We start from the raw sequence: 27,011 nt of genomic DNA on the forward strand, positions 1-27,011 counted from the left end.
ATAGCAACCCTTTGAACTATCAAGGAAAAAACACAAACACTTCAACGGTAGCTGCTACCTTTCTAGGTAAATGTGAAATCTCGATACAGGCAGAAATAAAAGATGATATGATTTCTTAGTTAGTCCCCAAATAGGTGTTCACTGTAATGTTTAAATTGCTCTATAGAGCTTTCGTGTGGATCATTGTCTTGCATTGGAACTTTCCATTATGTAAACAATTTATCAGACGCTACACGATTATGCATTTTGATACGATTCAAATGTGCGTCCGTTACCCCAAGCTGTTACCAATATGCAGAATAAGTATACCTACAATATGGCTGCATAGACAGATGATGCCATTACGTTAACGGTGGCTACATTTTGAAAGAAAAAAACAACTGTGCTTTTTCGACTATGTAAACATCTATTTGGTCAGTTACATATCACATAAATATCCGTCTACTAATCATGATTCTAATGGTAGTCAGTCATCATAATAAAATTAGTGGCCTTTTGGTAAAATGTCTAGTGATCTATCGGTTGGCTCTGATTTTTGCTTTCAACGAGTACTCCTTGTATCGTCTTCATCTGGAAACCATTCGGAGCCACTGAACGAAGGCCTCTTCTCGTAGAGGAATTCTTGCCAAAGAGCTGTTTTACCTCTATCTCGACCTTTACATTGATACTAGCGCCTACAGTTTTTCTCTATATAACTAGACTTGTGCATTGTAATCATAGATAATATTTATAGATAAACGAAAAAATTGACATTGTTAAAAATAGTGGTGCCAGATAACTTTTCAGGTCATCTAGCAACGTTTTGTGAAGCCATATGCTGAACGCGAAACGTAAATTATGGATATCTAGAATATATGGACCTTTATTAAGTGATCGCTTGAATTCGCTTGTCAATTGCTGATTTGTAAAGGTTTAATTAATGTCATTATAAATAAAATCGTAATGTAGATAGTACCCCGCCAGACAAAACGGTAGCTAGAAAAGGTACAGTCCTACAATCCTTAAGCTAGACGGATGAACAGTTAATCAAGGACGTGGATATAATTACAAATAAATATAGATGAAGAAGACCTTTGCCATTTTTTCAAATATCTGTAAACACTACACGCTTTTTAAGCAAGTGCATTGTAGCGTTAGTATCCGTTGGTGTGTTCGGCGTCCAAAGGGCAAGCGATGGGGGTTTTTTCCCCTTTGACAGTTTGCCCTTTCCGTTCGGCGGTGACTTCTTTTTCCAACGGTGGGTACTGACAGCCACGACCAGCTCACCGCGGACTGGCGCGGACACGATCCAAATGTTAGCTGAGGCCACCTAACGGTGTAGGTGTCGATCGCTCAGTGGTGGCATGACAGACCAATATCTGGTTCATGGTCTTGACTTTTCTCAGCTGCTCACGAAAGAGCATCACCTAATGGCTGCGGTATAATGAGTGGGCAAGCACTTCAATTGGCGCTTGACAATGGCAAGAATAAAGCGCGGATTCTCTTTGGCAGCTCTATTTTGTTTAGCGTTCTTTATACTTGTTTATAATTCTGTTCGCCTCGGTACCTCGTCGAACGCATCGAAGAGACTCCTCAGAGAGGGAAGTCCCTCACGAACAATACGAGAGAAAGTATTAAGAACGAAAGGTTCAGGTTTGAGGGCGTTCTATGATGAATTGTCGATGCTTGGTTACCGTAAAGGTGATGGAGGCGCTGTCTTGTTTCGACAGATCGTACGTAAGCCAAGCATTAGTCAACCAGTGTTTCTTCACGTCTATGTCGCTTCATCACCGTCGCACGACGTCAGAAGGAACGCCATTCGCGAAACTTGGGGTGCTCAAGGGAAAAAGAACAATGTGTCACTTGTGTTTATGATTGGAAAAAGTGAATTGGACAACAAGATTCGCCGTGAAGGAGACACATATGGTAAGCTTTCATTGAACAATTCAAGTAAGTAAGTAAGCAAGCATCTGATTACCTAATATCTTGGCAAACAATATTTACTCTTCTTCGCTCCCCTTAGTGGCTACTCTAGGCAACACAAAATCTAGGTAAAAGAAACGGTGCTCCAACAATTGGAACAGCCACATCTGTTACACTATCACAAGTGACGGTGTAAATTTCTCCAATTTATTAGACACAAAAAGGGCAACGAGATTAAAGCAGGCCGAATATAAATTGTGTAACGCGTAGTTCGCGGTAATTGTTGGCTAATGTTTGGATTAGAGTAAATCACTCTAGAATAACGCAATGAATTGGCTAGCGACTGCAATCGAGCAGAAGAATGCCTATGTAATAAAAAATGGGCATCTTTTCAATATACGAATAATAGTCGACTAGTATTCATTCAGTCTAAAGTACTGCACATCGCGACCTCCATTGTTAGAAATGACAGAAAGCCTACAAAGTGAAGTAGACGGCAGCACTGTATGGCAACAAGGCGAGCAGTATGAAAATTGGGTCGACGGCGAGACAAAAATGTTACTGAATAATTGACCTCACCGTATGCGAGCCGCTGCTTGGCCTGATTGATGGGCATACAGATCCCAACGCACCACAAAGGTGATGTCACCCAGTATGTTACTGCTAACTAACTGAATCCCGTCATGGAGACACTTGAACTAGATTAACATTCGTGTTCGAATGAGCTAGTTCTTATAAGGAATCAGCTTGCGGCCTGCGACTTAGGGTGTATGAATGAAGCATTCGACAAATGTATGAAGCTCCGCTGTTCCCAAAACTGTCAACCCTGAACCGGGACTGAACCTAGTTTTGTTGCTAATAGGGGTAAGGTAGATTTCTAGAGAGTGGCAAAATGAAAACTCCAAAAGTTTAGGCTAAAAAACTAAGTTGGCAAGTTTAAGTTTATCTGCAGCGCCACACAGTGAAGCTCTGCTATGTTAGGCAACTAGAATTATTTTGTCAAGCAGTAAGATATTTTAGGCTGCCGCCGGCTCGTTTTCAGATGACCAAAATGATGCGTTGATGTATAAATGGAATACTTTAAAGAAGACAATGCGATCCGTATGAATAAAGAAAGGTATTTCACTGGGCAAACGCAAATCGATGCAATCTTGTATTTGTAAACTGTTTGTTGAAACATATGATTATTTATTAATACAAGGATGTTTGCCCGAATTGCAGCCTAAGTTATCAACTACTGATTGTCAACCAGCTCACATAGTGGGTCAGTTGATAAATTGGAAAGGTATCATCCAATGCTTGGGGACAGCTTTTACAATCGTCACATGTGACGCCGATTAGTTAACCGGAAAAAAAAAAGGATATGATAGACTTAATAGTATGATGGATAATAGGTATTTGCCGGGGTGAAATATATAGAAGACAAAAAGTGACCCGAAAATTATGTTAGTGACATGATACGTGTAATAAAACTGCTGGGTGGTGCATCGTGTGTATCCACCTAAGTACTTTTATCAATCAATAGATGTGTAGTTTTCAACTAATTGGGATACATTAGTTACAGGTCTATATTTCGTTTTCCGTCTCCGGAATTGTTAAAATTCTCACGTGAACCTTTTGTTTTGGCCTAGACACCCTACAGAGACTCACTCAGAACGCTACGCTACGTATATAACGTGAAGATGTCACTTCACCTAAACAGTATAATAATAGCCATTTCTGTAAGGCGGATTGTAATGATATACCGTTTGTAATTCAATGTTGAGTCGAACGCAGTTAGTAGGACTAGGATACTATCCGGTTTCCCCAGATCAGCTTTCGGAATATACTAAAGGAATTCTTCTTCGTTTACGAAACCTAGTTTCCTTTAAGGATTCCTTAAATTGCATGGTAGGAGCGTTTCTTCTCGAAACTTGGGATCGCCTGATTTTTGACAAACTATGCAGTAGTACAGTGGACGGATTGATAACGATGGTCACTGTTATAAAATGAAGTTGGGCCCTTTTCAGTCCCAACACAATGGTGATGGGAACAACGGACCAGTCAGTAAATCGCACGCCATCGTATAACCTACACACTGGGTGTTACTTCGTCTGTTTTTCAGGACAAAGCCATTTGACCTCCCCTCAGTCCTTCGTAGCGTCTGCGGGTGCCATTTCAAGTGTTTGTTAACATGCCCAGCAGCAGTGGAGGTATCGCCTGTTGCTGCTAATATTCACTGACAAACACCTATGCCATTGGTCTTATTAATTACGATTAGCAGCTTCACGATGCCCCTACGCACGGTCGGGTAATGGTTGTAACATCAGCTTCGTTTCACGTACGGATTAGTTATCGCTTCGATCGCTCGTTTCGAGATAAGCGAACATATAGCTTCTTATATTCAATGGCTTCAACAAGTTTTGCGGCTATGAAACTTCCCGATGGCAATCGTTCGCTTGTACCAAAAACACAGATGTGCATATTGTATATACACTGTATACGAGTACAGTTATAATATTTCGTTGTTATAAATATCGGCCAGTCGTACGATTGATGAATGTGCGCCTTAAGAAGGGATCCACTATGCAAGACAAAAGGCTAACAATTAGATTTCCATTGATTTTGTCTGTAATTGGGACCCTGAACTGAATACTCCAAAGGAGGAAATTTACGTAACATACCATAACAATACCATGCAAAATAAGAAATCAGATGGGCCAATCGTAAACTGCACATATCTCTGTATATAAATGTCAAGACGCTCACTGCTGAAAGTTGCATATGAAAAGTAGCCATTGAGATTTGACCTACATAAGTTAAATAGAAGTTACAGAATAGGTGACTGTCCATTGTTTAGGACAAAGAAAGAGGGCAACACCATGGGCTAGATGCGAAAAAAACACAACACGTGTATTGTTGGAAAACATAAACGTGTTGCGCTTTTATTTAATGACGACAAATATTGTAACAAAAGTAATAGTTGTTGGCAAGTCTGCATTCGGCCTTACTTTTCTAAATCATCTATATTAAAGTACGATATCCGTGTGTTGAATTCATTTGACTGCGGTGCGCCAAGAATGGCTCAATGAGAATGAATATATCTTATCTAAATAAAGAAGTCACTTTCTGTTACTGCGGGTTTTTCGCAATTGTTGTATGTTCAATAAGCCGATTCGAATATATACGTAACAACATAGTAAGTATAATATGATAAAACATACCAGAGAATTGTTGGTAATCCATTACTATGCCGTATGAGATTTTATAATCCTTAAGTCTACGCATGGCATAATCTCAAGTGCTAGATCTTTGATCTAGAAGTAACGAGTGAGCCAGACTTTCTAGCAATGCCACTAGGAGACAGCTGGTTATTATCACCGTTCCCTCCAGATCGGCTGCAACAACAGTCCTCGTTAGGCTAGTCGAAGTCGCAAATTGCGAGCATGTAACGACTTTGTTTTAAGGGAGAGCTGACTTGGGACCTTAATCTCGCATGGGGCAGTCAGGGTTTTTTTTGTATGTCTCTGTCAAATGCGAAATTAAACTATGGCCTTTACAGGATATGAGTAAACCAGATTGACCATTAGTCCGCATAAGGTACATACAGATCCTGGCCAGGCAATCCAAGGCTTATTCTATTTGGAATCTGATTGAGACATAGGTGATCAAACAACCCGCGTGACATCGACTAGATTCCTTCAGCTAGTTATTTGTTCAGGAGGGTCTTCAAGTGGAATTGGCCGAACAAAAGTGGCTCAGATTGTCACCTTGGGGCAGGTTCGTTATTTATAGAAAGAAAAGGGGTAGATTCGCCGTTCTCTCACCTACGCTTACCCTTTTCAGCTGAAGAACTGCGACCAGTAGGGCGAGCACCTCCTAGGGGACACCCACATGCGCCAGGTTACGCAGGACTCGAGTCCTGGACATAGAACCAAACGTTAATATAGCTCAATATAACTCAATTTGTGTCTTTCAGAAACGAATCGAGTCACACAGAATGAGCCATCTTAGATAACTGTTTCCAGCCTCCGTACATTTTAGCGAAATGACCTCGAATAATGTACCTGAGGGACACTATTTGAGCTCTATAATTTTGGTTTCGTTGGATAAGCTTGTTGATCATTAATTTGTGGGCTTGCCGGTTCACCAGCTCTGAGCCTTGTGAAGATGATGATTACCGTTCCCGTATGATTCGGATTTCGTGGGTGCATTCGAAGACATTGCTTTTTATTTATTACGAATCGTGTACAGGTTGTTCAGGCTGCGTGATGTGACGCACGCATGCACAGTCGACGTAGAATATCAAAGTTTTACCATATGGCAAATCATTGCAACTTCGGTGCTGAGTGCCAGCACGTGGAGACTAGACGCAAACAAAATTAGCAGCAGTTCTTCTATCCTGACAGCGATGCCGCACACCCCTTTGACCACGTCACCCACGTAACTAAAAATAAAAATTTAGTGTTCCTGTTTCGTAGCTTGTATGTTCTATAGATGCGATGTTTTTGGTAACGCATGAAATTACAATTGCCTTCAATTGTTTTTTGCTATGTATAATGTTACATCAATTTTTTGCCCATTTTACGTAATTTTTACAACGATATTTTATTCATGGCACTTGTAGTGGTGACCTCAAACGTGGGTAGATCTTTCGTCTAGTAGAGTTCAAAGTGAAGTTTAATGTAAACGTGACTTAAATATGAAACCGAAACAGTGTGTAGCAAAGACTACTCGATAATGATTTTCTTGCATACTTAGGTCCATATTTTCGCAATAGATTTTATCGTTTACGAAGCTAGATCTCATGTTGGTCTTACGTCTTGACGCGCGTTGTACCAGACGGGACTGATTCACTAGCAATAGCCAATCTAGATATTTACATTCAACCCTAGGTCAATCATATGACCTTGACGACAGATGCCTTCCTATCAGATACAGGCTAGTATACGTTATTGTTATTATGCTATTGTGTTTTACGGCAACGACGCTCTGCATGCATAGATATTTAATAGACATACGATTTAACTCTGTCCGTTTCAGCATACGTGGCAAGTTATAGGGAGAAGGAATGGGCTGCAACTCGTTTTGACCCCATTGGCATAAATAAAACATTCTGGTATTTGTCTAGATACAGAAGAAGACGTTCGCTATGATAAGTTAAACTTGAATTTTGTTCGTTGTTATTTTCAGGCGATATTCTGCAAGGCGATTATCGTGATACATATGACAACCTGGCTTTTAAGTCTGTTTCAATGCTGTCGCATTTCTCTATAACATACCCTCATCCTACGTACATCATGAAGACGGACGATGATATATTTGTAAACGTACCAAAACTTGTCAACTTTCTAAGCACTACTCATCCATTGGGTAAGCAGAACGACACCCTGCGGCTAGGATAAATGATAACTGCTGTAAAATTAAGACTCATTCAATAATAGCGACAGACACCGAATCGCATAAAAAAAGTTCTTCAAGATGCGTCCTTTCCATACAGAGATAGCAGCTTCGTAATGTTCACAGACTAAGCATCTGCCAACTGAAATATAATTCATATTTTATCGAAAAAACACGTCGTTCAATATGCTGAAGGTCCAAGCAAAAAATCTAACGTCAGGAGAACTATCGGAGGAACAATATCAGTGACGTCGTTATGACGTGCGAATATTTTCCTTCCCTTGAAAGAAGCTCGACGTTTGTATAATGTCTACGAGTGGTCGGCAGAACTTTTCCTCACTTTTTCTATCTTACGGTTCACTTGAACCCAGTAACAATCCTTTAACTGCCAAAAGCTGTGTTTACACACAAGATGGCAACAAGTGTACGCTGGAAGCAATCTAACAATACGCAGGTATAATAAAACGTCGCACAGTACAACGTTTCTGTCAGCATTGGATCGCGTACACTTTATTGAATTTGGATATTGTGAAATGAAGGGAGCCAAGAGGCACCGTTGCTCTGAGGTGGTTAGATGGGCTTGGCTTCTGTTACATTGAACCGGGCAGAAAAATGATGTCTAACTTAGCCATCTTGTTGGCACCCGACGGACGTAACAGCGAACATGTGGAGAATTTAAGCGCGAAGGAAAGCGTTGTCTTAATCATGTATCACCGTGGCGGTGTTATATTGACTTGTCAAAGGCTGCAAGGCATGCATCATCTAACAACAGTCACCCTTAAGAGTTAACATCTTCCATGGGTTACCGTTGACTACTGAAGACGTCAGAAGATTAGAACAGGCTTGACTCGATGGCTGCTAGCTCATTGAGATGACTGGATTCTCAAGCAGAGCATAACGTTACAACAATGCCAGCGTTTCCGAGCCTCTAGAATCTTCTACCGATAATCCTATCGACAGTAATTATTCAATAATACTCGAACGTTTATCATTCGTTTAATAGTCGATTAGTGACGAGCCGTCTTGCCGCAGGTGGCTGCCAAATCTGATAATTCTAGAACAATATCCGCAGACATTTCTATGAGACGCTCTGCGAGCCAGCGTCGAAATAAATGAACGGAATATTCCGAAGCTAGAAAGTAAGCAGAACCAATAATGGTTTAAAATTAATTTTGAAAAATTTTAAAATTTTGAACGATTGAAGGCAAATAAATAGCTGGTCATAACGTCGCTTTCCATTTCACAATCAGAACAACACAACTGTTCTCGACGATGCCATCCGCCGTATACTTACGCTACGGCTTATTTTTGGCAGGTAAGAACTAAACGACTGAAGCCGATTCCAAGTTCGCCTCTTGGATTTCAGCGAACAAATACATGTTGATGTTAAAGAACGATGTCAGGTTAATCATAGTAGAATGCACACATTGACCAATGCCTTGCTCGGTTAATGCCTGGTCGTCGTCGTCGTCGTCGTCGCTCCTCATCTTTGTTTGACCCCATGGCGGTTAGACATCAGCTTCGTGTTTTGGCTGTTGTTACACCGCTGAAATTAGCGATGCCATTCAATCGACTGTCGGGTTCTTGTATTATGCAGAGGGTCTTCATCACTGCGTCGCTATTGTCAGCGTGAAAGCGACTCGGACCCGCAAGTGAACCAGAGAAGTCTAGCTATACCTCAGTGTGCCGTTGCAGCTGAAGCCGTCTGAAGGCACATCTAACGATTTGGCGAGTTCACGTGTTTCAGATGCAGTTTAAATATACTCCTCCATATTCAAGTACAGCAAAAGAAAGCCTTTTACGGTAGATGACAGTGCATAGAATATGTTTGGCGATTCATCTAAACACCTCGAAACAGTCATAATGATTTAGCCATGATGACGGTTCATCTCACACGCTCAGACGACTGTTGATGGAAACGTTACTTGCAATTTTGCGCCGAAACGTCCGAATTACACGTTCGAGTAGCAAGATCGATTCATCATTAACAGTTTAACGGGCGCTTGTATTGAAATCTATCGAAATCAAGCACGACATAAATGCTTGTGTAGTTAGTGTTAGTCGGTGGGATAAATATGTAGTGCACCGGATTGGCTGAGGTTCACATTTAGACTATTTTTCCTCACGTAGAATCCTATAGTTCGCCTAGGACCGGGCGATGTGGGCAAGCGTAATTCTTACTGAGGATGGCACAGAAGACTTTTTGACTTGCCCTGAAGTACAACAAGCTTTACATAGCATCGGCACAGTCCAACAAAAAAAAATAACAAAGTATTTTGTTATTTTGATTTCCTACCGTCTTTTTTTGTCAATCCAGGCATTGTCGGTTGCGATAAAAGTCAGGAGTTGCTTCCATTTGGCCCAATGGGAGAATCCGTACCGGCTGCATTGGCCATTTCGCCGTTCGTCGTAGGAGCTGGATACGTGATACACCGTAAGTGGATATCGACATATTGGCGGCTTATTGTCGATTTAGCCGATGAACTATTAACAACTTCTAAATCCGGATAGCAAACATTTAATCGATCCATAAAATTTATTATGGATTCCGTATTAGAAAAATAGAACTAGAAACTCTATGCTTACACGGTCTTTGTCGTAGCACCATTTCCCAAATGTCAATACTACATGCTGAGACATTGGGTTACATCTTGGTATAGACATATATAAAGACTCGGGCGTTCCCACTAATCGGTTACACGATAAGCCGGCCATACCTTCGATCCTAATGGATAAAGTGTTATGTTAAAAAAAAACAATTTGATCAGCGTGTACGTTCATTTTTTTCCAGCGTGTCACTGACACTTGGTTAAGACAAGCTAGTTTGATTTTGGCAGGACGACGTTCAAAAACCATTTTGAAAGGTGTATGGTGCCGTTCTGAATTGGTTGTAAAGTTCGCAAATCGAAACATCACGGAATATCTCTGAAAGTGGCATAAATTCCAGACAAGGCACGTACCAAGACAGGTCTAGTTACATGATTAACACGGGAAAATTGAATTCATCCATTGTTGCTTCTAAATCGTATCTTTGTGGTAGCTGAAAGGCGCGGGAAGACTTGAGAAAATGTGACTGTAAAATTAAAGATTAAGTGTTTCTAATTTCATAGCATTTATTTTACTTACGACTCAGATTTTACTACTGTAATAAAATATTTGAATTATAGCTAAGTTTACATGTGAGTATTGTTGAAAGAAGCTGTGGGTCTCAGCTTTCACGACCCAATATTTAGTGAGGACCGTAAGTATTATTCCGTGGTAAAAACTCTTTTAGTCAATGGTCAAAAGCTTTGCCATTTATGTAAGTACCACCTCAGTTTAGAGTGGTCAAAGCAGTACTTCGAAAAAACAGCGGTTGTACAGTTGTTAAGTAGAATGAATTTATGAGAGATTCTGCAATGTACACATTACAGGTTAAGTAAATGAATTGTTTAAAAATTCCATTTCCTGCTCTGTTCAAAAATAATATTAGCTTTCAGAATGCATCAGTCGTACATCCAACATCACAAGCACGACTTACAGCTTAGCTGAAAATCGAATATAGAATAGTTTATTCCAGTAAATTATATCATGATGACATGTAAGTATAGGGCGCACGTTAACGACCTTTTACCGATATCAAATTCTTCTTTTAGCTGCATTGCCCATTTGCTTTAACTCTACCTTCAGGTGACACAGCTCTATCTCTACCATCTGGATGTCTTCGTTCGGACCCAATTCCTGTGGAAGATGTGTACCTAACGTCACGCTGCGCCCGGGCTGCTACGCCTCCCACTAGAGTGCCTACCCACCATAGGGGATTCAGTTGTGGGCGTTGGGTCCAGCACCCCTGTGAGCTTGCTCACGCATTTACTGGCCATCATATGAGTCCTCAGAGGATGCGAGCTGTTATGAAGACGCTTTCTGAAGGAGAGTGTTCGCACCCAGAAAACGAATATTTAATGCATTGACCTGTGATATTATGCGCAAAGCAACTATGCATATATAGCTTAGCTTAGCTTAAAAAGTCATCTTGGAAAATACCGACGTGAAGAATACGGCTCGTTGTCAATTGATCGCGAGTGAAAATTTTCTCTGAGTAAATTAACCAAACCCTGTGGCACAATTTACTTCTAAAAAAACATGAGCTGATTTTTTGGAAGCGTGTGACTTGCTTTTTACTTAATCTAATGATAATAATAGTAACGATTCCTGCTCAGTGCTATCATTCCGGCTGTTATTTGTAAATCGGTACCATTATGACTGTAGAAATCTTCATTTTACACACAGAACAGATGAACCATCATTGTGTCAGAAAATCTTTATTGAATAGTAACCGAGCGATTGGTATCTAATCTCAAACCTATCTAAACCGGCCTTTACCCATTTCTTAACCGTATTCTAACTGCCTGCTTCCAGGTGGCGTGCGCAGCAGGCGTCCTTTGCTGCTAGAAAATGTTGCAAAGCTCATTCCATAAGAAAGGATTAGAAGGGCTGATATTTATGTCTTATTTTGGAAATAACACAAAAGTAGAAAACTAAGTTGAAACAAAGGACGAACGTATATTAAAAATAAAACATCGCGTAGTTATTATGTGTTTATCGGGTCCAGTCTTGAAATGCGTCCATTTATCGTGGAACAACCTACGGTTAAGGTTAAATATAATACAACGTAAAGATATTTAATTAAAAAAAGGGGTCGTCCTAGAGGTTGTAATAGGCCAGAAAAAACATGACGTAGTCCATGAGGACTCATTTTTAGTTGACTTAGCAACCCACCGAACTAAAATAAAACTATGAGAATTATTATACGAGGTTATTGTTGTAAAAATAAAGTGACTATTTTGCCCATAATAGGAAACAAAACAGTGCGAAACACACTGGGCAATTTTGTCCTCCTATGCTTCGATGAATTCTTATGGGTGGAAGGGGTGATTGGTCTTTAGAAACGGGCTCCCTACTGTGCCGTCATTAAACGCACAATTAAATATTATTGAAAGTTATGCTGCAAATGTCAGTTTGGCAAACATCATTCTGCTACAAGACGGTCTGATCTTTCATAAATCCGTGCTGACGTCCTGGTAGTTTCTCGAATATCCATAATGTATGTATTAGCGTGTAATTTTCGTGGTTTTTAGCAGAGATCTGTTATTTAGCTTTTCTGCCTCCTGTAAAGAAATGCTGCTGGTTCTACTTTTCAAGTAAAGGATTACGATAGTGCCCGTGCTAGGTCGGACTTCTCCTGAACAGTGTTACCCTCGGAAAGGAAACAGGAAATACTGTTATGCAAATTTCGGTGCCCGTGAGCAAATCCTTCAGCATCATACACGGTTAGAAACTTTCCTTCGAACCTCCGGTGGTTTATCAATACTTTGGTTAGGTAAAGTTGGTACGTTTTACGTCCTCCGCATTTCCTGAAACAGGATGGACACTCGGAATGCATCAACTTTTTAATGAAGTAAGTCAAAAGATATACAGTTCAGCTATACTAATATACTACTAAGTTGCTATGTCTGATGACCGCAATGGTGTTGGAATTGGCATTCAAACAATTTAGACGTTAAAGCTGCCTGAAATTAGGCTTTCTCATTTTCTTAAATTTCATATGAATACTACCGACGAGAGGCGGGAATCGCCATAAAGTAAGGATTGAATCAAATATTTTGTTCCGTCCGATCGCTCGGGCACAATAGAAGATTTTAGTATATTTTTATTTAGCTGGTTCAGTTCGACCTAAATGCTGAAAGAAGCAAAAATATGTTTCTTTAAACTAGGCTGGAAGAACGCTGTTTTATTTTACGCAAGGACGCCTTTGATTGTAATTGTGATTGTACGGTTTATAAATAAATTCTTTTTTTTTTTTTGGTAAGGTTTTGCATATTTATGAAAAACTTAACCGGGTCGAAAAAAAAATGTACATATATAAACAATGCTTCAATTCAGATTCACATGGGATGACTAAAAGTTCATCATAATATTTAGTATTATAGTAGAAGGATAACTTCAGATTATTTCAGTTCTGGTTTGCAGAGGTTATGAACAGTTTTTCTGATACACTTTACTCGATATCTGTAAAAAAACAAAGTACAAATGCTTGTAACTTTTTATTCGTTTTTTTAGCATGCTGAGAATATCAATCGATATGTTAGTACAATCATTCTGTAAGAAGTTACAGCCAGCTTCGTTTGTAATACTTGTAGGATTAACAGAGAGATTGTACCCTCAATAAAGCCTTTTTTGGATTGGACTAATTAAATGAGCTGCCGATTGCAACATCATTCGACATGAGTGTCGGCATCGTTTCCCCATACGGTTGCGACTTTTCAACAAATTTTTTTAACCCTAAATCTCACACTTGAAATTCTATTTCTTTTGTTAGATTCATCATGTCCCCAGTTTGTTTTTTTAGTAGCGTATCAGTTCTTTCCGTTTGCGTACCCTCGTCCTAGGGACTCTGTATTTAACGAATAATTTGATCAATCAAATCACCCTAGAACATTAGTGATGATGATGATGATGCGAAAATACGTGAGTAAATTAGAAAAAAAAAAAAGTAGTTTTAGCTTAGCGACATATGACATAGAGCTTTAGTACATAAAATTGATGTTTACAAAAGTTCTCAAAAAAATTCATTGAGTGTTGATCCATAATTAGGATTGGCGTAAAAGAAATTTTGTTTGTCGAACTCATGTTGAAAATCCTTGTATCCTGTATACCTGGTAAAGTTATTTAAGTTTGTTCAGTGTTGACAGTTGAAACACCTTCGTAACGCTTTCTCGGAAATAGATTCATCATGATTATCCCGTTCCTTCCGCTATCATTGGATAGAGAGTTGACAGTTTGCAAGTTGGCAGATGCCATTTGGTAGAGATTGCACGCTCACGATGTCTACGAATAGGCTAAACTGTATTCGATTACTCGGATATAGACCGCCTAGAACTTAGAATACTAGAAATCAAGTTAACTACCGGTGAGGTAAACGAATCACTGAAATGTCCCATTACATTATTATAAGTTAAACTGTGTAAAAAAGTTTGTCACAAAGTTAAAGAGAAAAATAGGACTTTGCGGATGGTAACTGAAGTTGCATATGAGGTAAGTACCCGCTGCGATGGTACGAGCTGCTCTTTTTCTAGATGAAATAGTTGGCTATCAATACAGAACTAGTGATATGCATTTACTGACAATAAAAGAGTATGGAAAAAATGACCATGGAAAACGGCAAAGTGCAATTGAGGTCGTCTCATAGATCTTGCGGACCTTTTAATTTGAAAGAGCTCTTTTTGCGCTTGAATAGGCATAAAAGGAAGCATTATATCTTATCAAGCCTTCGGGCTGCTTGATCTACTGACTTGTGTCAATCGCATACGTAACTATGGGGAACATACTAGAAAATTGATTACTTTGCACGAAGATCACATTGTACTGGTGCGCGATATTTAGATACGGGAAATATTTAGCAATCGGTTAAAGCGAGAAGCATCCCATGTAGAATTGGTGATGATCTTATAATACAACTATTAGAAGAACGCGACTGCAACAAGATCTGACAGTTTCCATTTAACCAGGTGACAAACGTCGCTCCGAATGGTCGTTTGTTAAGCCTATCGGTGAAATGGTATGATTACAGCCCAACGGTGACGAGCTGGCTTTTCTATAAGAATATCTCATTCGTACCTATTAGCGCCCTGTTGTCTAAGTGTACGTACGTCGTATCCCCAAGACTTACTTGACGCTAAGATATTGGGACAGATTTACGTGTGGTCGTGATCAGCCACAAAATAGATTCACAGTTGTCTAATGGGAAACCAATATCTCAGAGTGTTGGCTTCGAACGACTTCCAGAATCGATTCGATCAACGGAGCTCGTTGCTATTGGCATTATGTTTAATAAGTGGTTAGTTTTGTATAATACATCAAAAGTGTATGGTTTCTACTGTGTGTGTTAGATGTTGAAGCGCGTGGATACTACACTGGACGTGGGCCATTATTGCGTCGGCAAAACGTTACTATTTAGCTTTGAGTTCTTGAATCAGAATTACTTTAAGCGGCTTTCGAGGGAAAGCTCGAATTTATTGTTAGCTCTGGACCTCCCAAATCGTCGAAAATCTACTGAGTGGAAATAGATATACTTGTATTTATTTGCAAGTGTGAGATAAAGTGAGCTGGTACTGATAAAATGATCCGGCGACGATGGTAGGATTGTAAGTTAGTTGCACCTAATATTAGAGTAACATTTGCTAGATGCCATCGTTTATCTGTCGTTTCGATGTCATCCGCGATGGGATTTACTCTGATCATTTTTTTAGAACAGAAGCCTTTCTTCATTTAAATATACGTTTAGTTTTTGACGCGATCATCCTCAAGGGCCTCGCCCTGTGTATCGGTAGCGCAACTTTTCCAGTTGAGGCACGGGTCGTATTTCTCTACTCTTTAATGATGAAAACGCGTAAAGAAGGGCATACCATTTCAACTACTTGTTTTTCTTCGTTTCGATGTAGCGGCTAAAATTTGTCATCGGTGATTGTATTTTAGGCAGACTGGTACTTGGAGGTTTATCCTGTAGTTTTTACTGTTTTTTTTTACCGAAGAGAAACGTTTAGTAGCGTCAAGTCTCATGATCGTTGTAGCCATGGTAGAGGTGCTTCGTTTGAGATCAACAGTTCGCCCAGCCTCGCGTCTCTAACAGCAGCGACAGTGACTAATAATACGGTTTTGTTATTAATTAATAGCTAATACAATTTTATATTATAAAGTCAATACAGGTTATTCAGTGTTAACCACAAAAAATCGCTTTAGAAAAACCAAAGAAAGCCTTTTATACCCGGGCCTAAAAAGCGGTTCTGTAATTTCCGAGTGGAGTCTATACTATGCGGTTTTCCCAAACAGTCACATGTGTATCTCTCCGTATGCGAACAGCTTGCTCGTTCTATTGCAAGAACCGGAAGCTGCAGAACGTTACTTGTAAAACGCATGTAAATTAAAAAAAAAACCTAAATTTAGTAATAGAATAACCGTTATTGCAGTTCCTCGTGGAATACTCAGACAAATTTTAGATAACTTCCGTTGCTGCTTGCCAACTATAGTAGTAAGGCCGTCTTTCGGTAAATCCTATTCAAAGACTTCTGTGTTAATATTGTCTATTGAAAACAATAAACTTTATTTTACAATGAGTGTTGATGCCGGTCTTCTCTTTATTTGAGCAATTTATGTCAATAAGTCGTGTGCATTTGAAAGGACTACTTTAAGCAGCATAATGAGCCTTGATTATATCGAGCCACTATCTTTTCCTACGTGTACTTAGACATCGATTTGATTTTTTCTTCTAATTTTTTTTTTAGTAGCTATTTATAGCTTCGAAGTACTTGCTTGGAGGACAAACGTACTCCTGACCCTATTCGGCCTATTTTATGCTGTTAAAGGACTGCAACCTTTTATAGCACTCATTAAATCATTACTGATCGTTGCAATAGACTATCACGTGCATTTTTTTCAATGCGGTTTTTAATTAAGTAGTTGTTTGAAAAGCTGTACAAGCGCAACTTATTTTCTCTGTCCGTCTTTCGCTAAAGAAAAACAATGCTATCTAGACCTAGATACATGGGGAGTTTGCCACTAGAACGTATTAGAACAGTACTTTCAGTACAGTCCCCAGTGGGCATGTTTAACGGCTCATAGCTTGTCTTGAGCTGGGTTTGAAGCATTTTTCTAATCAAACAAAGCACACGTGTGTGACTGGTACGGCTAATGAAAGTGATAGTTCGTGAAAAATCTACCCTTTGAACTATATGATCCTATTACAGAAACAATGGAACGGACACAAAATCCAAGTGTCGTACCGCTTCTTTAAATTGTAAATCTACTAAAGAATAAAGTAGAGCGTTAACAAAAAAACGTCCCTTTTTTCAACGTTTGCAGGCTCGTTGCGGCCAGTTGCTGCGCGGTCGTAACGGCAGTCGACTCATCGCTAATTAATACGTCTAGTAAGTTCGAATTTTCGTTTTCGTTCGTATAAGAATCGACGTTGCAGCAGCACAAACATAAAATCTGTGCAAAGTTCATAAAACGAATCGATTTATAGACGGAATACAAATGGATTGACTAGTCTCGTGCAAAGGCCATATTTAGTTATTGACAAACGTATTTCAGCCGATTTCGGGGTTTTATGAAAAGATTAATCATTGATTTCGTGTTACAAGCTTTCCCATGCGTTAGCGTCGAACGATAGCGATCCGCATAGGGGCATTGATCAAATGTTTATAGAAACGCTGTTAAACTAAAAAAATATACTTTCTTAATCAAAGGTGTTCTTTTTTTTTTTGTTTTATTATAATGAGAAAATGATGCTATAAAGAATCATATGAATATTTTTATGGAAAGTTCCGCATATGGATTTGAGAATTGTTCATTATATTCGGCAACTTAGAAATTTGCGTAGAATTAATTTAAGCTTTCTTAGAGAACGTTATATAGTATAGTGAATAATGCCAAAAATAAAAAAAAAAAATAGATAACGAAAAAAAGATACTGTGTTTTTTTTGTTATCTAGAATAGAACCGTGAAGCATGTATATGTTGGTCAATTTTCAAAGACAAGATAGCTCTGTGCCTTGCTCGAGCGGGTCACCTACCTTCCCTGAATGATATATGCTTGCGTGAGTCACGCTGCACATATTGATGTAAAGCTATGTTAATCAGCTTCTATTGATGTCGTACATTGATTAAACTAAAGATGATTTACTCGTGTGACTTTATCTGCATTCTGTATGACAAGCCTGCGGTATCTCTACGACGGGGCGTATCGTCAATGGCGTTCAAGCGGCTTCCGGAGAACTGCCCTGGGTTGTGAATATTCACATCTATGTAGCAGGAGGTATCAATCGATGCTCAGGCTCGATTCTCACCGTTCGCCACGTACTTACGGCCGCCCATTGTTTAGACAGGTGCGTCACTTACCGCGTCGTTAGGAATGATTTAGCCGTCACTCGCTGGCACGTAATACGTATGAGTAATATACTACGCACCGTCCGTGCGCCAATCCTATCGTCAGACAGCCCCTGGTCAACGGTAAAGATGTCATTTCTTTAATTGCCTATTCATTTTTAATTGTCGTTACATACTTGAAGAAGCTTGCCGGTGCCCTGCTATCGCACAGTGTCTATATGCCTAACAATGTATTTTGAAGGCCACACTGCTCATGTAAATCGTTCTAATTTGACGCGCATCGCCCTGCTTCATATGATAGAACCGGCGGAATATACATCAACCGCAGGCCATTTACGCTTTTCGTTAATTCAACACAGCGGGACCAACAAGTAGAAACAATTCTTCTTGGCCTAGAAAGCAGCGGAAATTTTCGGAGTAACCAGACTGCTAATCTGTATATCACATTCTGACCAAAATGGCGTGCTACTACTAGCAGCTGCTAGAACGCTGCATAATGGATATTGTATACAGAATGTTGAACAATCGATTTGTCACATAGTTCAATAAAATACACTAGAAAAAAATTGAGAACCGTAATATATGCTCTAGTTCCTTCTTCAAGTAGGTCGAACTAACTTCATTATGTTAAATTGACTCTCGCACAGATCTACCAAGCACATTGTTATCATGTACGGCAGTAACACCCTGAATACCAGTCAACGTGTTGACGTTTCATCTCTCATTGTGTAAGTAAAATAATATACAAGGTTATGTTATAAGTTACAAAGTAACTATAATGGTAGCTTTGCTGTCAGTGAACGTGTTCAAGGTCTGCTAACGATTACAAAGTGCTGTGCGCTGCCATAATGCTAAAAAACAGCTATAGTCTCAGAAGATTGCTCTTATTTCTACCAGTTCCTTTAGCAAGCTTGCTACACAACGGGTCTACACCTGTAACAGCCTAGAAGGCGGGTTGGCTAATCTGATTGCAGCGTGCTTTCAGATGTGACTACATCATTCAACATGCGGTCCCTACGTTAGTAAACACCAATTTTATAATTCGTTTTGAGCTACAATAAGTTAGTTTTTTTAAACGCTTTAGAATGCCACACAGCAGTTAATTATTTTGCGCTATACATATGCATAGAATAGTAAAGATTGTCAACCTGTGCAGGGAATGGTTTTAACAACACTATTTGGTTTAACCGTTTACCAATAGCCCCGGTATACAAACTACGCGAAGACACTGAGCTACTTCAGTCTGTGTTTCAGTTTCGCTCTCTGTCGAATCAACCTCTAATAAATATCTGTCTCATAATCTCATGCCGTACAGACACCCCAAGTTTGACTCAGCTGAGCTCCTTAATGATGTAATGGTGTTAAGGCTTGCACGGGACGTCGTATATAGCAGATTTGTACGCCCTATTTGTTTGCCTGACGGCAATCTGCGCCCAAGAAATCTTGTTCAGAGAGCCGGTCTGGTGGCCGGATTTGGGGCACTTATCGATCCTAATTACTTGGAGCGTACTAGACAATGTAAGTATAAAATGAGTCTTTCATTGCACGACCTCTAACAGCTGGTCGCTAGTGCCCATAATAAGTCATTGAGGTTTCAAACCAACAGAATCTTTCTTTCGGATTTATGCACGATCCACAACAAATTTGCCTCCCTTACCACCCTAGTTAGCGAAGACCTAACCAGCGGAAGCTGAAGAATAATCGGATCTCTTATAGGGACGCTCATCAAAAGTCTTATATGTAGATAGCCAGTATCCACTTTAGAAGTAATTTGCATTAGTTAATGTTAATCAAATTTAATTATGTTCTCTTACATACGTATTGTTCCCGTTCCCTGCGTACATTCGCTTCTTCTTAGCCGCGTCAAAAGCTGACACCAGCATTCTCATGAAAACTTCCCTTCGTATCCTTGACGACCGTGAGTGCTATAAGCGATATCTCGATGAAGCGACTGGATCATCGCACTTCCATATTGGTTATCAAATGTGTACCTTCGAGTACAACTCAGACACATGTGTCGTAAGTTAATGGATAAAAAACATGTTCCTTTATGGTACGCCGGAGGTTTTTTGATGCATGATACATAGTTTAATAAAATACCTTTCCTTAGCAAGTAAGCATTAGGGCTGGCAATCGTGTTAGGAATAGGCTTGACCATTGTGAAGATTTCCAGTCTGGCAGTAGCGGGAAAATAGTTTATGACAATTTTGACTTAATCTCCTGTCGTGCAGATCTAATCATCTAACGATCAAGATCGTTTAAAAAAAGCCAAGTGTAGATAGTACTCGAAGAATATACACGGAGTCAGATCATTATAAAGGAGCGCACCAACGATTCCCAACGTCTTTTTTATTCGGAGTCGACTGGGCTACGTCTGTTTGCAGCGCAATACCACTTTTTCCAGTAAGTTCTGATGCCCAATTTTTTAGCGCTAATTAGAGCGTCTTCGTCAGTTTTGTTTTATTATGATTTCGTTTCGCCTCGATTCGGATTCAAGATTGTGTCGCGTAAATTGACGAAACGATGTCGTCAGAAACAGCACAGATTTAGGCAAGGGTACTTGCCACGGGGCTCGGAGTCTAATCCTGATGACGAAAATCACACGAGTTTATCCACGAGAGGGATCGAATTTAAGTTCTCACATGGTTTTTATGGTAGCACGTTTAATCGTTTGCTTATAATTTTATTCATAGAAGATTCGTTGACATCGTAACGAGCCTCTCGGTGACCGAGAAATTCGAACGTTATGTCAATTTATTATTACAAGACAGAAAGTTTTTGCTAAAGTGTGTGCATGTCTGGATTATCTTTAGTCTTTAGTCGTATGTCCTGCGTTTCGCTTTGCGTACGCAATGTAGATATGGACGACCATGAGTCTTCCATTTTATAATTATAGTTATAATAATAGTTCTATCAAAATCGTGGACTACAAGACATTCTGCGACCCATTATAGAAACTGGCAAACACTAATTAGAACAGATCAGGATCCCATATCTTAGTTACATCATAACAGCGCGTGCGTACTCGAGCACCTTACGAGAAAAACTCCTGAGCACCAGGTTTTTTTTTCTGCAAATTATAATCTTCTACTTTACCGTTCGCAAGTAGAAATCTAAGAAGCACTACTTTCTCATACATGCGACTTCATGCGTACAAACGCATTTCGTGTTTACCAACTGAATTTCAAAGCCTACACCTAACATTTGAGTACACAAATAAGAGATTTATCCGATGCACGAACATGACTGAAAGGAAAAACATCGATAACGTGTAACCATTTCAGGGGGACTCAGGCGGAGCTTTGACAGTGAGCGTCGGGGGACGATTTTATCAAGTGAGTTCTTCGCCGTTTTTATGTGTGTATTAGCGACGGCTTTTTTGCTAGAAAAATACGAAATTGTCTCACAAGTGTCACAAATATTCTTAATTCGATTGATTTATTTGAATTTTAGAAAGTGGTTCTTCTAATGGGGTGGTACGGGTACCGGGTTGTCAGTTTTGAAGTCTCGGCTGTATATATTTGTCTGATCAGCGCGAAATTCATTATATTTTCCATTCGTAATATATTCAAAATTGATCCCCGCCGTGTCATTATGCACTGTGGCATCTTACAATATTTCGCACTTAAACTTATATCGTACTTTATAGCATTTTTTTTATAAGAAATTCTCTCCGTGACACTCATATCAATCGAAATTCAACGATTCATAAAGTGATTCATTACTTCGCAAGACACTTTGGGTACTTGTTTTTTAAGCATCATCTGTCAACTGGCCAGCGGTTCTAACAGTAGACCTATCTTTCATTTATAAAATGACAAATACCAGCGAGCTATGAGTTATGCGACGGAAGTAATTTTTGCCGGTGTGTCCTTTGAATTGAACGTCGACTTAATGGCTCTACTATGTCACCTGGTCAACTTGTTCATCAGTAACTTGTTCCCATGGGGTGTCGTAAAGTAAAATATGTCTATATCAGCGTGGCATCTAATCCGGGCCCCTTCTTTGCAGGTGGGTATCGTTTCCGGAGGTTTGGAGTGCGCTGGCACTTCTCCTGGAGTATACGTCAATGTATTCAATTATGTGGATTGGATTGCCAGAGCTGTTAAACATTTACGTTGAAAATACATTATCGCTTCCGTACTACCCGAAAAAGTGCTTGTTTTTTTTTTTTTTATCTTCATAGTTGCGAGAAAGAGAAGTAGAAAATAAACATGTGAAATGTACATTTAAACAACGGTGCATATTTTCGAAAACAACAGATAAATTAGATCATATTTGAAAATACATCATTCGCGCATCTAGGGCTGTACTACTATCACTGACATATTCCATCTACGCCCTTTGTTTCCCTTTGGTGATATTCTCATATGATAGGTTGTTGATATCAGCTGAATTTACATACGGCACTAATTTATCTAAATCATTCATTCATTCCTGAAGAAAAGCAAGTACTCGCTGAGCTAGAAGTGATTTCCTTCTGTCGTTCATATCGATCAGCTCTTCGTGGCCCTTTGCAGTATAATTTTGCCCTACTTAACAGTGGAACTACTCAATATCACCCATGGTCCACCCGAAATGCAGGCTGGGGCAAAATTTGAATTAGTTAACTTTAAATTAGTTGCTAGCCTATCAGTCGAAATAAACGCTTCTACTGTAACTTTTAGTAGTAATAATTGATAGGGCGCACTTCTTTAAGACGCCGTACGGGGTAACCATTTGTTGAAGTCAATTGTCTAGATCTTTTATCGGCTACCTTTCGAGAGTCCACTGACGCCAACATAGCAGTTGGCATAAAGTTTTTTGCTATAAAACATTGCAAACATAATTTATTATTTAACTTTATTAACGAAAAGTGTAGCTATCAAGCTTTAAATGAAGCGACTAGTTCAGAAAACTTTACGACGAGTTCCTGCAAAGGGTGGCCGCATTATGCTACGAGCAATTCAATGCTTCAGTGGAACGTTTGGCTCGAAAATACCTTTTAGTCAGCAGTATATACATTTTACTGTTGGTAACGAGAGTGTTTTTTATTGATCTGTTACGTTTTTAAGTTAAAGAACGCTCCCAATGTAAGTGAGTTCGATCTGAGCCTGTTACGTGTACAATGTGTTGCCCATTCTAGTCAATTGCTTAAGTACAGTCGAGAGGTTTTTCTTACATGGCACAGTCTTATGGTTCGCTCTCGCTAGAACAAAACTAATACGTTTAAAACTAACTGAGCAGAAATTAGTCTTCAATATGGTGTATACCTAGTGCCCCTGACTCTCGCTCAGGGCCGAAAGAACTAGTAAAGAAATCTTGTATATGAGCTAGCTCCGAACGCCTAACCGGCTTGTTGGAATGATGGTTTCAGCCTTTTCTAGCAATGGTTCAATGTCATACATCTCTTGATAAGGCGACCCAAAGTTAGTAACTTTTTGATTTTTATGGGTATCTAGATACGCTAAGGATGACAATGTCTTTCAGATGCTAATTATCAATAATAAGGCACTGTGTTCCGACCGAAACCCTTTTCAGGTCCCGCTCATCATCTAACTAGTCGTTAGGGGTCGTGAGTTTGCGATCGTGCGTTGTGATTCTGCGAAGTTTTCGGCTTTATCTAGATGAAGAGCTGTAGGTAGTGTGGGCAAGGTAACATTATGAAGCAAACTTATATAGGTAAGTTAGTGAATACACTCGCTACCGCGACTCATTGACTAATAAAAAATGATTTGTCGTCAAATGCCACTGTGTTATCACGCGCTAGCTAGTTTCGCTTACTGGGCAAAAATATTCTCTATTTGATCGTGCACTATCAGGCCTTGTTCTCTGATCAGTAAAAATGTTAACACAATCCCTTGTTCCTTAGCCGTACTATACTTTCGGATCGACTGTTACCTAGTAATTTTGTGATTGTTGATTATATCACTTATAGTATTAGGAGCCTTTAAATTGTCTCAGTCTTTACTCGGATGATTGGCGTAAGCGAACCCGAACATGATCAGTAAGTAGTTTAATATAAAAGTGCATGTGCCCAACATCCGTACAGAAGCTTATGGCTTTGCTAAAGCTCGTCTGAGGAGCTTCATCAAATTTTAAGACAACAAAGTAACTAAACAATTATTTCAATACGTTGCACTCAAGAAATGTGAGAAAGCCTAGTGCAGGCCAACGAGCAGACTGCATTAAAAAAAGGCTGGAAACGTTCGTGGTTTTGCCGGGTCCACACCCCCGATGGCCGGTCCGAGTGGACGTCGTCTTCGGCGTGAGTTTTGACGTTACTCTGATATCAATGATGGTCCTTTCACAAAATGAAAAAGACCATAAGAGCTTTCATCATATTTTTAGTCTAAGCTCGGATTCATTGTTAGTGTTTTTTTTTCAGCACCTAAATTAGCCAGGATCTAATTGTGAGACTGTAATGAAACGCAGCCACTTCTCGTCAATAATTTGAAGTGTTCTTTATATCGTAACATAAGCTTTTGATTACTTGCCCGTTATATTTCTCTATACTATATCTTTCATATTTTATACAGAAAACCTCTTACAGTGAACGAAATTTGATGTCGGGTCAAGGCTCCGCAAAGGGAAGTGTCAGGTAAAAAGGAAAGAGTACTCTCAATAATTAGCATAATTTTTTAAGGTCACGAAGCTGTCGTAGCCGAACGGGATCTTTGTGCAATGTTAAGTATGAAGGCTATGCCTGAACTACTCGGAAATGGTTCGCTAAATTTACTAATAGCACCTCGCAACGCATCCCGCCCACCCGGAGAGCTATCCGAGTGTAATCAGGTATCTGTCCGATCGCTGAAAAGTTAGAAGCTTAAATACTTTATAAATTGGCTAAAATGTACAGAGAACCGTAGTTTCTCATCCACCCTCAACATTTCGGCCAACGGGATCGAAATTAGAGGTGTCTCTTAATATTGACATGGAAGTAAAAAAAGGAACTGACAGCTGACCGAAATGTGTGTAGCTGCGTAATCATGAGTGGTTTCCGTTCTGGGATGACAATGATTTCCGTTTGGCGCCACTGGGCAGAACAAGACGATTAACAAGGCTCTGTACAAAACCCAGCACCGTCTGACGAATGAGCTTCTTCAGAAGCGCAAATAAACTTAATCATCGTATACTTGACTGTGAAATGGGTCCCGAGACTTCGTTAGACGAGCTCTGGCATCTCCATCATCTCTGATCTGGGACGAAATCAATAAAAAATAGTTGGAAAAAGAGATAAAATCGTAGACTGTTAACGAAAATGTATGTTCAGTTGTTAAGTAAATTAACTATAGCCACGGACCTATTTATTATATAGAAAATTATTGCCGCGAGTGATTCGCTTCACAATGTTCTGTTAAAGAAACTTGTGACGGTGGTGCTAGACGACAATGGTTTTACCAAACAAACACGTTAAATCCAAAGGGAACATTACGTAAAGGAACCCCCACAGTAAAATCAATTCATATAATAAACTATTCATATAATAGTAACTTTAAGGTAAGTCTTTTTTGTTCAGAAAGCTGTATCACGTATTCAGCGTTCTTGCACGATACTGTTGTAAGTAATGATCTTTACCGAGTCAATTAAATTATTCCTATTCGTTTCCTAAAAAAATCCTATAAAAAATTTCTGGGTATACTGCAAGGACACATGTTACGCAGTCATGAGAGTGAAATGCATGGATGCAATATTTGTCTACAAAAGTTGAGCCGTTATCAGTTAATACAGTTTCCCTACGTACTTCGTATCCTGTCAAGAGGGTTATCTATAAACAATAACTTAATTGGTGTGCTAAAGTGTGTCTATTAAAGAGTAGATGTTGTGAGTATCCTTTCGCGGCGTTCGTCCACACAATCGACGCTGAAGAATATTGCTGACAGCTGCAAACACACAGATACCATGAAGCTCCGTCCGTATTTTAGCTCGCAGCTCGACCTACCCGTCAACGACCCCACTGCATTGTACGATGACAGGAAACAAATGAACCACAGATGTAGTTAAGTATAAAAAGCGAAACGTTCTGGCCAATAAGGACCATTTGCAGTTTGTTGGGAGCTGGAAGTAGAAGCAAAAAGTAAGTAACTGGGGGCTAGCGATTTGCTGCTTGATATGTACTCACATACTACGTAAAAGTTGCAACAACATTATAAATTACGTGAAACTTAATTTAAACTCCCTCGATTTAAAACAGTTACTATCAATTTTATAAAATTGCCAGTCATTGATCAGCGTAATACCGAAATAAACTAAGATCATAAAAGCTTTAAGCGCCGTTGCTCGCGCTTGAACACAAACAAAACAGCTGTATGACAATGGAATTCGGTAAGGTACTAGCGTAGCGGTTTTAAGAGCATCTATAGGCTCCCTTTGTAGCAAATCCCTTGCCTATATATATATATTTTTGAGTGACTTGGCAATTCTAAAAGCACGGCAAGCAGTCACCTAAAGATTCGCCTACAGCCGTTGCGTGATTATTGGAAGTAAATTTGATTTTTTTCCAGAATTCTGTTTCAGCCAATACACGCAGGCGACGCTCTATAATTGGTTCATGCGCTGCGATACTTCGCTCATGACCTAAAGAAAAACAACACTAGACCCCGAATGAATGGCCATGCACAATACATACCGAGGAAGCCGTTCGAAAGTACGACAGTACCCACCGCTGGTCAAATCCAAAGAACTTTCTCTGAGCGAGGTATACTGAACAGAAGAACTATATTATAGCGCTACATATGATTTAGAGGCAGCGTAAATCCTGATCAGCTTTGTTCAGATCAGACTAGCCAAGTGAGAATTTTTCGCCGTAATGAACTTATTATAAGTTAA

At 39.6% G+C, this 27,011-nt stretch overlaps 2 protein-coding genes across 3 annotated transcripts; both read left to right on the forward strand.

The window, feature by feature from the left end:
* Positions 1 to 1,264: 1,264 nt before the first annotated feature.
* On the forward strand, positions 1,265 to 11,880 carry LOC111264633 (beta-1,3-galactosyltransferase 4). The gene is made up of 4 exons (XM_022840694.1): positions 1,265 to 1,905; positions 7,075 to 7,254; positions 9,599 to 9,715; positions 10,951 to 11,880. Exons 1-4 carry the CDS (start codon positions 1,458 to 1,460, stop codon positions 11,229 to 11,231), a joined length of 1,026 nt encoding a protein of 341 aa, XP_022696429.1. The 5' UTR covers positions 1,265 to 1,457; the 3' UTR covers positions 11,232 to 11,880.
* A 3,005-nt stretch (positions 11,881 to 14,885) lies between these two features.
* Positions 14,886 to 22,407, forward strand: LOC111264634 (venom protease). Of its 2 annotated transcripts, none has more exons than XM_086970140.1 (8): positions 14,886 to 15,157; positions 17,179 to 17,243; positions 18,034 to 18,202; positions 18,851 to 18,931; positions 19,519 to 19,721; positions 20,074 to 20,222; positions 21,488 to 21,538; positions 22,215 to 22,407. In XM_086970140.1, exons 1-8 carry the CDS (start codon positions 15,144 to 15,146, stop codon positions 22,323 to 22,325), a joined length of 843 nt encoding a protein of 280 aa, XP_086826266.1. In that variant the 5' UTR covers positions 14,886 to 15,143; the 3' UTR covers positions 22,326 to 22,407. The 2 variants fall into 2 exon arrangements, with proteins under 2 accessions (XP_086826266.1, XP_022696433.1); XM_022840698.2 differs by having other exon boundaries at positions 14,887 to 15,157; positions 20,062 to 20,222; positions 22,215 to 22,403.
* The last annotated feature ends 4,604 nt before the right edge of the window (positions 22,408 to 27,011 follow it).

The sequence above is a fragment of the Varroa jacobsoni genome, unplaced genomic scaffold, assembly GCF_002532875.2.
Source record: "Varroa jacobsoni isolate VJ856 unplaced genomic scaffold, vjacob_1.0 scaffold_881, whole genome shotgun sequence".
NCBI lineage: Eukaryota > Metazoa > Arthropoda > Arachnida > Mesostigmata > Varroidae > Varroa > Varroa jacobsoni.

Bases quoted from the DNA above. Each gene is read 5' to 3' on its own strand.
- LOC111264634 (XM_022840698.2), top strand. The intron at 18,932-19,518 runs GTAAGTAAAATA...CATGCCGTACAG, and splicing joins GACGTTTCATCTCTCATTGT to ACACCCCAAGTTTGACTCAG. The intron at 21,539-22,214 runs GTGAGTTCTTCG...CCTTCTTTGCAG, and splicing joins TCGGGGGACGATTTTATCAA to GTGGGTATCGTTTCCGGAGG.
- LOC111264633 (XM_022840694.1), top strand. From the start codon at position 1,458: ATGGCAAGAATAAAGCGCGGATTCTCTTTGGCAGCTCTATTTTGTTTA. The intron at 1,906-7,074 runs GTAAGCTTTCAT...TGTTATTTTCAG, and splicing joins CCGTGAAGGAGACACATATG to GCGATATTCTGCAAGGCGAT. The intron at 7,255-9,598 runs GTAAGCAGAACG...TTGTCAATCCAG, and splicing joins AAGCACTACTCATCCATTGG to GCATTGTCGGTTGCGATAAA.